Source organism: Solea solea, chromosome 5, assembly GCF_958295425.1.
Source record: "Solea solea chromosome 5, fSolSol10.1, whole genome shotgun sequence".
Taxonomy (NCBI): domain Eukaryota; kingdom Metazoa; phylum Chordata; class Actinopteri; order Pleuronectiformes; family Soleidae; genus Solea; species Solea solea.
In genome coordinates, this window is record NC_081138.1 from 132,085 (window position 1) to 147,874 (window position 15,790).

The window sequence follows — 15,790 nt, forward strand, 5'->3', positions numbered from 1 at the left end:
TGTGATCACATTGATCCATGCTCACACAGTTGTGGTCCAGTTGTGCAGAAACAACGTAAAACATAAATAAAGTCTGAATATGAACATTTACATTTATTCAGAGGTTAAAACACCAAATACACGTCATTATTACTGATCATTCAGGGAACAGAGATTTAACACATGTTTAGATGTTACTTTTTGTTAAATGCAAACGCTGAAAGCTTGGAGGAAGGATCTAAAGACTTTTTCTTCTTGGCACTATTTTCATCTGCTTCTGTCGCTCCATTTTCATGGTCCACACCATCTTCTCCTTCTCCTGTTGCTCTTTTCCTCTTCTTCAGATCGGCTGCTTCTCCTGTCAGACCTTTAGCTCTTTCCGTCCATGACTGAAGCAAAAAGCAGAGGAAATGCACAGGTTTTATTCTCCTGTTATCCTCCGACATGAAGATGACTAAACTCATGCATGTACACTCAAGCGTGCCGTCTGAAATTGCATCCTGTCATGTGTAATCACTACAGACAGACACACACACACACACACAGCTGAGACAAAAGGAAACGCTTTCCTGGACGTAATGGAACTGGAATGAATCATCAGGCCTGGTGATTGGACGAGCAACACACACACACACACACACACAGGGCTGGTAGATGGCTCAGGCAGTGACGTCTCACTATTCTGTTCATTTTATTCTATTTAGACAGAACAGTGTAATTAGGAGGGAGTGACACACACACACACACACACACACACACTTTGATAAATACGCTTCTGCTCGAGTCTTTTTAAAAACCTAGTGAAATGCAGCAGAGTGCGTTTGATGCAGCGAACATTTACTGTGTGACGACTGTGTGGTGACTGAACACGACCTCCCTCCTCGTTTATTATCTAAGCATCGAAGCATCCTCACTGTGACAGGGTTAGTGTTAGCCTTAACCCTCTGATAATGACTTAGTGAATCCTTCCATTAAGATAGTAGTCAGTCATTTTGATGAAAATGTGACCTTTTTTAATTAACATAATATATATTTGTAGTCGTGCATTTACATTAACCAAAATCTTTTTAAATCCAAAGAAATGTGTATGTTTGTATCAAAGGAAACTGTAACTGTGTTAGAACACGGGACACAAACTCTACTGTGCGAGGACATGTTGTGATTGTCCTCCGGTTCAAAGGTCACAGCTAAAGTGAGACGTCTCGTCCTCCTCTGCTGAGACTGATGCAGAGAGGACACAGCGAACTTTCAAATGAACACTCAATGTAGTAATAATGTAACATTTTATTTCTACAGTGACTTTTTAGGAACAGGAAACATGTGTGGGATGAATTAGGATTATTATGATTAATGTTGATTGAAAGTATTAAACACTGATGGTATTACAGTAATAAAATACAAAGTTATTACTATGACAATGTTACTGTAAATATAAATGGTTCCATATGTTTAGAGCACAAACCCTGAACATGAACCTTTCAGATATTGTTATTGTTGTTGTTGTTATTGTAATATGTTGTTATTAATGTTGTTGTTTTTTAATATCCTCACTGATTTAAGTCTTAACTCTGCTCTTTGCTGTGACCCCGCCTCCTGCCCTGTGACCCCGCCTCAGTCTTAATTCTTTGTATGTGAGGTTTAGTTTGACTCTGTGTGTCATAATGTTGGCGTTTGTTTCCTCAGTCAGAGACAAACATTCTGTTCAATCCTCATATCAAAGGCTTTTTTTGGTTTATGAAAAATATGTATGAATGAATGAATCAATCAATCAATCACTAACACAAATCCCATTATTCCACTTACTGTCACTCACACAGGATTATCATAAGATCAATGCTTTGTGGCAAAACACTCGACCAGGTTCCCAGGCAACAGCCGTCCCTCCCCCACATCCTCCCCCCTCCTCTGTTCCCCTCCCCACTGAGCGTGTTGATGTATGCAGGCTCAGGTACACAAACCCACAGAATGACGTCCGTCTGCACTCAGGTGGATGAAAGGATGAGGTTTGTCATTACGGACACGACCGCCCTCATTCATTCACACAGTGAACAGCGGACATCGTTAGTGAGAGGAGACACTGAGGAGATACTGAGGAGTCTCCTTGGTGTCTCCTCACAGACTGAGAGGAGAAAGTCTTTATAAGGAGGAGCTGCTGGAGACGATGAGCACGGTGAAGCTCTGCAGCACATAATCACTCGTGTCTCCCATAATTGACGGGTTTCACAGGTCAGTTTGCACTTCAGGGCAAAGTAGACCACAGCAGGAAGAACAGATCACTTTAAAGAAAAGAAACCTTTTTGAAACATTGTGCTTTCATTGAGTTCATAAAAAAACTACAAACAATAAATCTATTTCATCATTGTTCTGTGAGAACATATTAATATAATATAAGAGTTTCATACCAGTCGCTCGTCCGCCGACAGCGTCCTGAAGCGTCCCATGGCCTCTTTGATGACGTCAGTCTCCGCCTCCAGGTCTGGGTGATCGGCTAAAATACTCTTCCTGTTGTCGTCCAGCCACAGCTGGAATCCTGTCTTTGGTCTGCAGAGAAACACACACACACACACTCACACTCACAGAAACCATCCAAATACTTGGATTCCCAGGGGAACATGTGTAACGACCTATAACAAAACCATTCCATATGATACCTCTTGTTTTCTGTGTTGTCAGCTGATGAGGCTGGAGGCGGAGCTTCTTGCTGCTTCTGTTGATGTGCAGTGGGTTCAGAGCTGTCGCGAGTTTTCTTACTGGCTGTTTTTGAGCCGGTCATCTGCAGCAGAGTGGACTGAGCCTGAGAAACAACACAGAACATCACTGGAGACTTGGTTTTTATTTAGCACGAGTGGAAGAGTGGCGAGTACGACACCTTTGACTTGGGTCTGGGGGCCAGAGGTTTGAGGACAGGACTTTTGTTAGCTTTCCCTGCAGATCCAACGTGTGGCGCTGTCTTCCTGCTGGAAGTCATGTTGTCCAGAATGTTAGTGACTCGAGTTTGTCCAGGTGAAGTCGAGGGTTTCCCTGATCCAAGGACCTGATGAACACATTAATGATGTCATGAACACATTAATGATGTGACGATCAGTGACAGTGATGAACACATTAATGATGTGACGATAACTGACAGTGATGAACACATTAATGATGTGACGATCAGTGACAGTGATGAACACATTAATGATGTGACGATCAGTGACAGTGATGAACAAATTAATGATGTGATGATCAGTGACAGTGATGAACAAATTAATGATGTGACGATCACTGACAGTGATGAACACATTAATGATGTGATGATCAGTGACAGTGATCTGTGCAGAGATGAAACCATTCATTCTAAATTCATCCTCAACTATTTTCATAACTGATTCATTGGGTTAAGTGTTGTTGACTTTCATCTGTTGTATTTGCACCATTTAACAAACAAGTAAACAACTCATTTTTGTTTGTGGACAAAATCAAACATGTGAGTTTACAGACATGAACAGACTTTACTGCACAAACAGGATACTTTGATGTTCTTATGTAATAGGAAACTAATTACTAAGACCTGCATTTAAACAAAGTTACTGTTGTTGTAGTAATAATAATAATAATAATAATAATAATAATAATTCTTACCTTGAAAGGATTTGCACGTCCAGCTTTATTAACTGAAAAACAAACAACAATATATTTAAAGAATGCACTGCTTTCTAACTAACGTTAACTAACGTTAACTAACGTTAACTACCCACAGTGCTGTAGATGAGTTTATTCTACTCTACCTACTTTCCATTAATGTTGGAATACATTGATGTTGTTATTTAAAAAGATTTCCCTGGTTATAAAGTTATAAACCTTCAGTCACTCACTTGGTGTCAGAGACGGCGTCACCGATGAAACTGATTCTTTTGCAAAAGGGTTGAAACCTAAACGATGAGAGACATAAACCACATGAGACATGTTGGACAGCATCAGTGACATCAGTGTGTATTCATTATGGATTTAAGACAAACTGTGCAACAGGACGTCAACTGTCCACAGAGGTGGAACTGACGTTTTCTGTTTCCTGTTGGCTCTTCTGTCTCCATTTCCTGTTGGTCCTCTTCCTCACAGAGCTCTCCTCCTCGCTGCTCCTCCTGCTCCTCCTGCTCCTCCTGCTCCTCCTGCTCCTCCACCTCCACCTCCTCCCGTGTGTTGCTGTGATGTCCTGCAGCCGCCTCACTCTGGTCATAGCTGTCAAAAACACAGAAGAAGAGAAGAGGACCTCACACACTCAGTACGTAACGTTGCTTCACAGCATGTCAGGTCGGCATGTTTAGTATTACCCAGAGTTCCTTCTGATGCTCGAGGATTCTGGTTCCTCTTCCTGGATCTGGTTTGCTTTCTCCAACACAATCTCACTGAGCCGCTGGGCGAGCGCCATGCGTCTGGATCGAGAAGCGTATCTGATGGCCAGAGTCGCCGCGTTGTGAGTCATCATCTCTGCCAGCTCCACACAGCGGAACTCCCTCTCTAACTTACAGGACAACTGCAAGACACGAGCATGGATCAGTGACGAGACAAGGACATTCAGCAGAGGACATCACCGTCCACACACTCACTGCAAACATCTTCATCAGCAGCTCCTGTTGTTCCTTCAGGGATTTACTCTGTCCGTCCTCGTCTGTCTCGTAGCCACTGGACGACAGGAAGCTGTAGTGGTTGTGGAAGAGGACGGAACGCCAGAACTGCTCCTGGAGGAGGACACAGGAGGACAGAAGAGGTCACAGGAGGACAGTAGAGGACAGAAGAAGACAGGCTGACTGTCCATCACAAACATGCTGCTCTGTCTTTATGAAACTGAAGCAGCTCGAGTTGTTGGCTTTCACTTATTATGGCAGGTGAATTAACAGCGTTTGAAAAAGTGTCTCAATACTGTTGAACTGAAGAGACCTTTGTCCCAGTGTGTACCCATAATCCTTTGCACTTGGAGTTCAGTGAGCACAGATGTTAAAGAGAGATTCTTTAAGTGATCTGATGTTGAGAAGCGTCAGATGATTACAAGGTCTGATCTTTGTCCTTTTGTTTATTGACATGAAAAAGGTCCCATGACTCAGTTATTGTTACAAACAGCAAATCTAACGTGGCTAACGTCAGTTACCTCCATCTGTCCTTTCTCTGTGGACGTCTGACACAGCGGCAGTTTGAAGGGCAGGACAGCCACGGCAGGGCGGGGCAGGGTGGGCGGATACTTGGAGCCTTTACATGGAATACACCTGACGGAACATCAGAGACACAGCTAATCTCAGGGATTTGAAGACGCATGTGTGTGTGAGAGCATTAGCCTGATGTTTTGGAAACAGACATGAAAGTGAGCACGACTGACCTGAGCTGCTGCGGGTTCTCATGCACACCGACCACCCAGTAATGATCGGATCTGCTCTTGCAGGTGTCTCTGGTGTTACACACAGGTGTCCATGTGTTTCCCAGGGAGCGATTCAGCATCCGCACAATCCCATCCGAGTCCACGAAACATGGAGTCCCTGAGAACACACCGGTCAGTCAGGCTGTCGTCGTCAAACGTGTCAACACAAACATGAGCGACACTGACCCTCGGCACTGAATCCCAGCCAGGACAGGTAGGATCTGTGTGTGAGAGGAAGCGGTTCACCGCTGATCACCTGACGCCTTCTTCCACCCAACTGCAGCAGCTGGACACCAAGAGCTTGTTCTCCATCAAAACCTGTGGCTGTGAAATGAGACGCATGAATGACACTGACGAACGACTCTTTGTTATGTGACAGAAGCTTTTATATTTATACATGAAGTCACTCGCTTTCTTTCTATGGAACATAAACGTCTGCTATGTTCTCATATGTACTCATATGTACAACTGACAGTGCCATCCAGTATAAGTTTATAAGTATATAAAGTCTTTTAGATCATTATGTTGTGGCAGTGTGGGGTCAAAGGTCATCTTCACCTTCAACTACAGTGACTGTTCTCTGTATGTTCATATGTAATCAATACAGAGGTGAAGTTTGCACAAACTTCAAGATCACTAGAGTTACAAAGTAACAAACTGCACAGATGTGAAACAGCAGAGGTGATGTTTGCTGGGAGAGGGTACTTATTATTATTACTATTGTTATTATTATTATAATAATAAGAATAATAAGAATATCAATATTAATAGTATCATCATCATTACTATTATTATTAAATTATATATAAGATAATAATAATCATGATAATAATAATAATAATAATCTGGTTTATCAATAAAACTTTACAACAAAAACATTGAGGAGATGATGGAACTGGATGATATGATTTTACAAAAAAGTTGTGTTGTCAAAGTGTGAGAGTATCACATAGTTGTCCCCCGACACTCTCACCATTACAGGTCACTGTGTGTGTGTGTGTGTGTGTAACCTCGATGGTAGACGATGAGCAGCTGCTCTCCATGTGCGCTCATACAGACAACAGGTCCTGGAAGGCTGAAGATTTCTCTCTGAAGGCCACCGATGGAGAAGAGTCTGAGGATCAGCGAGCTGGTGGCGACCGCCGCCCAACTCTGACCCAGACAAACGGCCTTCGCCTCCTCGCCTTTGGGCAAATCTACCATCCACTCCTTATTGGTGTCCCATGATGAGAAGTGGAGGCACTGCAGCTTACTGGTGGGTGAGAAGCCAGTTCAGAGCTCAGACAACACACACACACACACACACACACACACACACACACAGAGACACACCAGGAGGGAGGAGGAGGGTTACCTGGCCAGTTCATCTGTGCTGGAGCAGGCCAGCAGCACGGCCTCCTGGGAAAGATCAGCCATGCTGTGACTCAGAGAGTTGGTGAGGTGCATGGCGTGATGCACAGCTGTGTCGTGAAACTCCACGTCGATGGCGTTGTCCTGCTCATCGTTATAACCTCGCACGATTCCCACTGAGTTCCACATCTGAAGCACAATGTTACTGTTATGATACAGTGAGACTTTAAACTCAGGGTTAGATTTACATGAATGATTGAAAACAGCCTGGACAGATGGGGATGATTTCATATTTAAAAAACAATATTAGTTTATTTTCTCTGCATCTATTATTTATGTTTTATTTTCTTCAACAGTAACAGATAAACTGCATTTATTATTAGTGTATTCTTCTTTGGAGCCTTAAAATATAGAAGAGAAAATCACTGAAGAACAGCAATTCAAATAAAAATGTAATTTTACCTCCAGATTAACACAGATTAGCAACTACAAGTAAAATCCTTTTGGGAGGTGGATTTAGTGGTACCATGAAGCGGTGTGTGAGGTGTGCAGGGGTGGATCCTGACTGGAAAGCCTTCTGAGGAGGCGTTGGCATAGGTCCATCGTAGACTGGACACAGAGGCAGCACTGGTGCAGATACAGGCACGATCGCACTGCTCGCATCTTCATCTTCATCATCATCACCAAATTTACCCGGACCGAGCTTCAACGATCCAGTGTCTGAACAAAGACGAAGGTTTTTATGGACAGGAAACACAAGCGTTCAAACTCGAGCGGCTGCCGGATCTTTGACTCACCCAGCGAGTTCTCGTCGTCCAGTATCGCTCCTCTCTTCCTCACACGGCCGGTAGCAGGCATGAGGAAATCATCATCGTCATCTTCGTCCCCAGCGACATGTTTTTTAACTGGAGAGTTGGTGTCGCTGAGGCCTTCATCCATCAGTCTATCATCGTCATCGTCATCAAACAGATCATCATATTCTTTAGCTGGTTTTTTTGCAGCTGCCGGCTAAAGGTGCAGAGACAGAGTTGATGTTGATGTCAATGGTAGAAAATCACAATAGCTGTGATTACTATTGTAATTACAATAGTAATTAATTATAGTAACTAATAGTAATTACAATTACAACAGAAATTACAATAGTCTATAAAAGTCTAACCCAAGTGGCTGAAAAAGAAACACACGTCATTCCTTTAGTTGATGTTTGAGCTGCATTACCTTGGGAGCGCTGGTGCTAGTGCTGGTGCTGGTGCTGGTGCTGGAGCTGGAGCTGGAGAGGCTGAGTCCATCCAGCAGACCCAGGCAGCCCATTGTGTCCGAGTAGACGATCTGACTCCCTGACGGATTCCAGGCCAAACTGCACACAGTGAATCCTTTCTCGTGCTTCTGTCTGCAGCACACACAAAAACATCCTGAATAACCACTGTTATTCTGAAACGGTAAAATAATAATAACAACAATAATAATAATAATAGTAATAATAATATGATAATTCAGTTCCCCGTATATATATATATATATATATATATATATTTATGTACACATATACATATATATATATTTATGTACACATATACATATATATATATTTATGTACACATATACATATATATATATACACAATCATGTACATATATATGTACATATATATACATATACATATATACATACATATATATACATACATACATACATACATACATACACGTACACATACATATATACATATACAAAAAATAACAGTGCTGGTGGTGCCTGAAACTTGTGCACAGTACTGTATATAGACATTTTTGGTATTTAGTCTTGTCTGTAGTGACATTAATATAATAATGATATTTGCCCATGAATGAGATGTAGATATAAATTTACTTAACTGAGCAAAATAAATCAATGTAAATATGTTGCATAGAAGAGGCTGCAGCTTATTTAGCCGACTGATATTAAACATTGAAGATAAAACACTTTAAAGCCAATCTGTCCAAACCAGTATCATCGTGCTGATAACATGATGATGAAATCTACGCACCTCTCCACACACAGCTGACTGTTCACATCCCACAGGGTCAGTAAACCCCCCACACAGCCCGCTGCCAGGAACTGACCACACGGAGACCAGGCCACCACGTTGACGGGCTGAGGACACGGACGCAGAAGTCATTTTAAAATGAAGCAAACGGGAGAATCAGTAATGTGATGGAATTTAGAATCACTAAAGCAGTAAAGATAATAATAGAATATAACATAAACCCAAGCTTATAGATAAACCAATGTAATGATTTACTCATGAAAAAGCCTAAGAAGGTGTAAATATCAACACTGGACCACTGTTTCAAAGTTGTACGAACAAAATAACATAAATGTTGAAATTTGGAAATCAGCAGATTAGTCTCATGTGCTGTGATGAGACTAATTATTATTACTATTATTAGTAAGAACAGAGGCGGCAAGTTGGCAGCCATCAACATTTGACTGAAGTCTGGATCTTACCTGTGTGAGCAGATCGTCAGACAGAGTGATCACAGGATCCCAGGAGCCTCGCTCATACAGAACAACCTTTGTGTCAACAGGGACTGCCAGGAACTACACACACACACACACACACACACACACACACACACACACACACACTTTGATAAATACAGTGTGTGTTTTAAGGACATTCATTTATTTTCTCTTCTACCAAACAAATGAAAACAGTTGTAAACATCAATCAATCATGGATCGGGTTTGTAGTGAGGAAGTGGGAGGCGGCCGTCTAAAGAAAGATCTCATGTTCTGCCAATCAAACGCAAGCAAAGAGCGAGCGAAAGAGTGACATCACTGACCTTTGCCCTCCTGGGCTGCCATGCCAGTCGACACAGAGAGTTTGCACCACTGACATCGTTGGTCTTCTGTAGCAGTGGCAAGCTGATCACCTGAGTCTGTGTAAGACCAATCAATGAATGAATGAATGAATGAATGAATGACGTGCTGCCTATTTCAAGTTATAACTGGTGCAGTAGAACAATATTAAAATATCAAAGCGAAGTCATTTTATTTCATGTAGAAAAACAAAGAAAAACATTTTAATTTATAAATTAAACTCAAGATGTAAGCATTAGATAAAAATATACTGAATTTGTGTTCTTGTTTCTTCTTTTTAAAGAAATGGCTGAAGAAAAGCAATATCGGCTTTAAAAAAAAAAATAAAAAAACGGCAGCACGTATCGGACATCGGCTAAGTCTGATGTCAAAAATATCGGAATCGCCATAAAAATCCATATCGGTCGACCACTGCTCATCTCCAGAACTCAAGAAAAGACAGATGTTTGACAAACCTGCTCCTCGATGTTCCACACCACCACAGAACCATCACAGCTGGACGACGCCTGAGAGAAGAGCAGTTTGTCATGAGTGACATGATGCAGCGCTCACATGATTACATCATAATGTGTGACTTTAAATGTCAACCTGTAATTCATGTATCAAAGATTTTGTCCTGGACAGTAAAAAAAACCCAGAAACAACAAAACAGTTTACGCTGAGTGTGGCTGCGTGTGTAACCATGTAACCATGTAACCTTGTAACCATGTAACCATGTAACCTTGTAACCATATGACCATGTAACGATGTAACCTTGTAACCATGTAACCTTGTAACCATGTAACCTTGTAACCATGTAACCTTGTAACCATGTAACCTTGTAACCATATGACCATGTAACGATGTAACCATGTAACGATGTAACCATGTAACGATGTAACCATACAAACGTTTGATGTTAGTCTCAGTCCATGAACCAAAGATATACAGTTCAATATAATCACTTTATAATTAACTTTATTATACTATATTTGACATTGTTATTGTTATTAATGTTATATAAAAAAATGGAAAAAAGGTCTGAAAAATGTTTTCACAAATCAAAATGATTATTTCACTGATGAGCAAAAGATAAGAAAACATTCCAGTAAAGAGCGTGAACATGGTCCTGCAGAAGGGGCGGGGCTGTTACTGTGAGGAGTGGGAGTGAAGAATTGTTTTCAGTGGCTCTGTCTGAGTGTGTTTCCACACTTGCACTTGCCAAAAGTAGACCACAATAGACCAAAGTAGACCACAATAGGCCAAGTAGACCACAATAGGCCAAAGAAGACCACAGTAGACCAAAGTAGACCACAATAGACCAAAGCAGACCACATTAGGGCAACACATGACCACAAGAGACCAAAGTAGACCACGGTAGACCAAAGTAGATCACAATAGACCAAAGTAGATCACAATAGACCAAAGTAGACCACAACTGACCAAAGTAGACCACAATTGAACCTTCCTCACAGAAGGACATGGCTGATGTTTCTTTCTCTGACGTAAACAGCTGATCATTTCATATCTAAACAATAAGTTCAGCTACAAGAACTGAGATGGATGTTGAACCCACCTTTGATCATTCCAGAAGCTGAATGACTGTAACAATGCTCCTTCATTAGTTCGAAGTGTTGACTCAAGAGTCCGGTTTATTAAGCTGCAGCAGAACTCTTACCTGCATCAGTTCAAATCATCAGCATCACAGACAGGAACATAAACTCACCAGGAAGTCATCTTTGGGGTCAAAGGTGACACTGAGGACAGGTGCCTCGTGACCCCGGAGTGTTTTTTGTTGGCTGCTGTCCGACACCTCCACCACCTTAACCAGGAAATCACTGAGGAAAAGACAGGAAGTGAATAAATCCATTTGAACACAGGATGGAAGGAAAGGTCGCGTTACTATGAAGCGACACTCGTGTAAATCATCAAATCAATAAACAAGAAAAGCTAAATAATCAAATGTCACATTGGTCTCACCAACATCCGACGCTTGAATTTTCAGTCAATTTCACAACAGAAATGATCAGTGTGTAAATAGTAAAGATCAATGTGGAGCCGTGCTCCAGCTTTGATTGTTGTCAGAAACTGTTTGAGGGAAATCAATTCTTTCAGCAAAGAAACGTTTACTTCCAATCACGACTAATCATGAACCCAGACGCCGTCTGTGTGTGCAGCAGCAGCAGCAGCAACAACAATGTCGTCGTCATCGTCAAACTAACGACATCACAGTGCACAACAAAGACATGTTACACACCACAGCGTCACAACAGATGCCCAAACAACATGTGTCGGACACGTGTGCTTGGATGAAGTCAACGTGATATTTCACATCCTCACAACTGAATAAATACTTCATGTTAAATCTATATATTAAAAACATTTCAAGTCAGTCTACGGTACTTACTTAAAAAACCTACACACCACAGAACATCTACAAACATGTAGTAATGTCAAAAGGACACGTTTGACATGTCGGTAAAGGAGTTCTTCTTGCTCAAAGGTGGTTTCTGCGTCCTCTCTCTTCTATTGACCCTGAAGTTTCACAACAAACACGTCAGGTTTCACTGTTTGCCTCAGTTCTCATGAGCCAGGCACAACGGTACAGAGAGATTTCCTCAACAGAGAATTATTGAATCATAAAAAGGGCTTCACACATGTTTACATCAAACATTCAATTAGGACCGAAGAATGGGTGGAGTCAGCGATGATGAGCTGGTGATTGGTTCAGGAGCTTATGATTTGCATGTTTGCTCATCTGAATATTTTCATCATCATTTGGTTAGAAACGTGAACCTGCTCAACTCAGTACCAGTAACAGAAATAACCCTCAGAGTTACAATCAGATTAACACAAAGACAAGAAAAATGGAAGATTGGCTTTCGGTCGATCAGTGAGGCTTACAGCGTCGTTTTGTATCTAACCATTAGTGTTTGATAGACTCTGCTGTGTGTGTGTGTGTGTGTGTGTGTGCGCGCATGTACCTGGATCCAGCGGCCACTCTGGAGCCACTGCAGTTGAAGGTGACGTGTGTGGCGTTGGTGGTAAACCGGGTCAGGATGCCATCTGGGTCACCATCAGGAAACGTGTGGATCTGCACCGTGTTGTTGGAGCTCGCCGTCACCAGCTTGTTGTTCTGTGGAGGGAAGAACACGCGTCTCAGGGATCATGAGCGAGGTGCAGCACAGACCTCACATCAAACTCACAGCAGATGACCGACCTTCAGAGCCAGAGAGTAAGCCTTATCACCCACAGTGATGAACTTTGGCTCGTCGTCGTCCAGACTCTCCCATATCCGAACATCTCCATCACTTCCACAGGTGACAATGAACCTGAAGAACAAGCGTTAATGGTCAGGGTTTGAGCAGTAACGTGTAACACGTGTGAACTAGAGCTGAAACCATGAAACTAAATTAACCGACAACTATTTGCTAATCGATTCATCGAGAAAATAATCGACAGATGAATCGATGATGGAAATAATCGTTAGTTGCAGCTCTGTTCTAGTGTGAACATTGTAACCATCCTGACGGGAGGTTTACCTGAAGAAGACCACTTTAGACTTCACAGCATACTTATATAGGACTCAATGTACATTATTGGGACAATGATTATGGATCATGTGCCGTCGAGTTCACCACCATAACATCCTAGTAATTTATCTTGAAAACTTCCAAGTTATTCCAAGATGAAGCAAGAATCTCAAAAAGGTATATTTTTTACAACCAACACATCAATATGAATCGTAATGACTTGGATTAGATTTGACTTTATTGATCCTGAAATGAACTTCAGAGGTGACAAATACAACAGAGCAACACAACAGGATATAAAGTAGCATCAATATCAAACTACAACTGCAAAACATAGGCTATTAAAAATGTATTTGCCTTTTATAATGAAAGTAAACACAGATTATTGCACATGTACAACACAGATTATGACACTGACCTTATTTCTTCATTTGAATACAAATATTTGATCAGCACAGAAACTGATAAATAGTGGTTCATGTTAATAACATTGACCTGGTGTTCTCACTTACTTTCCGTGGTCATCAAAGCAAACCTCAGTGTGTCCTTCACAGTGAGCGAAGCGGAGCGGCTTCCTCTCACAAGGCATCTTCACTAACCTGCACAGTGACAACTGAGACACTGAGAGACACCGAGACACTGTGAGACACTGACACACACACACACAGAGACAGAGTGTGTGTGTGCGTGTTAGCGTTAGCTATCACACACACACACACACACAAAGAGCAGCAGCGGGCTGATGATTTAAAGAGCATTTTTACAGCGACTTGAGTCAAAAGTGAAGAAAATGTGTTTGTGCAGCAGAAACTTACAACTTTCTTATCTTCAGCTCCTCGCGCGCGACGCTTTCTCCTCAATCTCCCGCGCTGCGTTGAAAACAAGGAAGTGACGCGTCACATCTCCCGCCACTTACGTCATGACGTCCCGTGTGTGCGTGTGTGCGTGTGTGCGTGGACCTCTGGTAGTATTGTTTCTTTTTTTGTCATTTATATAATAAATAATGATATAAAAGTAATTAAATGTCATGAGATCAATGTTTAGTTTCTTTGTTTAAATATGTTTAGTTTCTTTGTTTTAATATGTTTAGTTTCTTTGTTTCAATATGTTTAGTTTCTTTGTTTAAATATGTTTAGTTTCTTTGTTTAAATATGTTTAGTTTCTTTGTTTAAATATGTTTAGTTTCTTTGTTTAAATATGTTTAGTTTCATTGTTTAAATATGTTTAGTTTCTTTGTTTAAATATGTTTAGTTTATTTGTTTAAATATGTTTAGTTTCTTTGTTTAAATATGTTTAGTTTCTTTGTTTAAATATGTTTAGTTTTTTTGTTTGAATATGTTTATTTTCTTTGTTTAAATATGTTTAGTTTCTTTGTTTAAATATGTTTAGTTTCATTGTTTAAATATGTTTAGTTTCTTTGTTTAAATATGTTTAGTTTCTTTGTTTAAATATGTTTAGTTTCTTTGTTTAAATATGTTTAGTTTCTTTGTTTAAATATGTTTAGTTTCTTTGTTTAAATATGTTTAGTTTCTTTGTTTAAATATGTTTATTTTCTTTGTTTAAATATGTTTAGTTTCTTTGTTTGAATATGTTTAGTTTTTTTGTTTAAATGTTTATTTTCTTTGTTTAAATATGTTTAGTTTCTTTGTTTAAATATGTTTAGTTTCTTTGTTTAAATATGTTTAGTTTCTTTGTTTAAATATGTTTAGTGTCTATGTTTAAATATGTTTAGTTTCTTTGTTTAAATATGTTTAGTTTCTTTGTTTAAATATGTTTAGTTTCTTTGTTTAAATATGTTTAGTTTCATTGTTTAAATATGTTTAGTTTCTTTGTTTAAATATGTTTAGTTTATTTGTTTAAATATGTTTAGTTTCTTTGTTTAAATATGTTTAGTTTCTTTGTTTAAATATGTTTAGTTTTTTTGTTTGAATATGTTTATTTTCTTTGTTTAAATATGTTTAGTTTCTTTGTTTAAATATGTTTAGTTTCATTGTTTAAATATGTTTAGTTTCTTTGTTTAAATATGTTTAGTTTCTTTGTTTAAATATGTTTAGTTTCTTTGTTTAAATATGTTTAGTTTCTTTGTTTAAATATGTTTAGTTTCTTTGTTTAAATATGTTTAGTTTCTTTGTTTAAATATGTTTATTTTCTTTGTTTAAATATGTTTATTTTCTTTGTTTAAATATGTTTAGTTTCTTTGTTTGAATATGTTTAGTTTTTTTGTTTAAATGTTTATTTTCTTTGTTTAAATATGTTTAGTTTCTTTGTTTAAATATGTTTAGTTTCTTTGTTTAAATATGTTTAGTTTCTTTGTTTAAATATGTTTAGTGTCTATGTTTAAATATGTTTAGTTTCTTTGTTTAAATATGTTTATTTTCTTTGTTTAAATATGTTTAGTTTCTTTGTTTAAATATGTTTAGTTTCTTTGTTTAAATATGTTTAGTTTTTTTGTTTAAATATGTTTATTTTCTTTGTTTAAATATGTTTAGTTTCTTTGTTTAAATATGTTTAGTTTCTTTGTTTAAATATGTTTAGTTTCTTTGTTTAAATATGTTAAGTTTCTTTGTTTAAATATGTTTAGTGTCTATGTTTAAATATGTTTAAATATGTTTAGTGTCTATGTTTAAATATGTTTAGTGTCTATGTTTAAATATGTTTAGTTTCATTGTTTAAATATGTTTAGTGTCTTTGTTTAAAT

General features: G+C 39.2%; 1 protein-coding gene across 3 annotated transcripts; it reads right to left on the minus strand.

The window, feature by feature from the left end:
- Positions 1 to 67: 67 nt before the first annotated feature.
- wdhd1 (WD repeat and HMG-box DNA binding protein 1) lies at positions 68 to 13,982 on the minus strand. 3 transcript variants are annotated; one of them, XM_058629632.1, is made up of 26 exons: positions 13,908 to 13,982; positions 13,605 to 13,691; positions 12,780 to 12,891; positions 12,544 to 12,695; positions 11,286 to 11,397; positions 10,036 to 10,086; positions 9,544 to 9,639; positions 9,206 to 9,298; positions 8,745 to 8,851; positions 7,937 to 8,108; positions 7,516 to 7,726; positions 7,245 to 7,438; positions 6,723 to 6,907; positions 6,379 to 6,620; positions 5,555 to 5,692; positions 5,330 to 5,486; positions 5,105 to 5,219; positions 4,566 to 4,697; positions 4,290 to 4,492; positions 4,019 to 4,197; positions 3,834 to 3,890; positions 3,601 to 3,632; positions 2,849 to 3,013; positions 2,631 to 2,773; positions 2,382 to 2,520; positions 68 to 368 (listed from the first exon to the last, which is right to left on the minus strand). In XM_058629632.1, exons 2-26 carry the CDS (start codon positions 13,679 to 13,681, stop codon positions 174 to 176), a joined length of 3,459 nt encoding a protein of 1,152 aa, XP_058485615.1. In that variant the 5' UTR covers positions 13,682 to 13,691; positions 13,908 to 13,982; the 3' UTR covers positions 68 to 173. The 3 variants fall into 3 exon arrangements, with proteins under 3 accessions (XP_058485615.1, XP_058485614.1, XP_058485613.1); XM_058629631.1 differs by having other exon boundaries at positions 13,605 to 13,741; positions 13,908 to 13,963; XM_058629630.1 differs by having other exon boundaries at positions 13,605 to 13,792; positions 13,908 to 13,950.
- Positions 13,983 to 15,790: the final 1,808 nt, after the last annotated feature.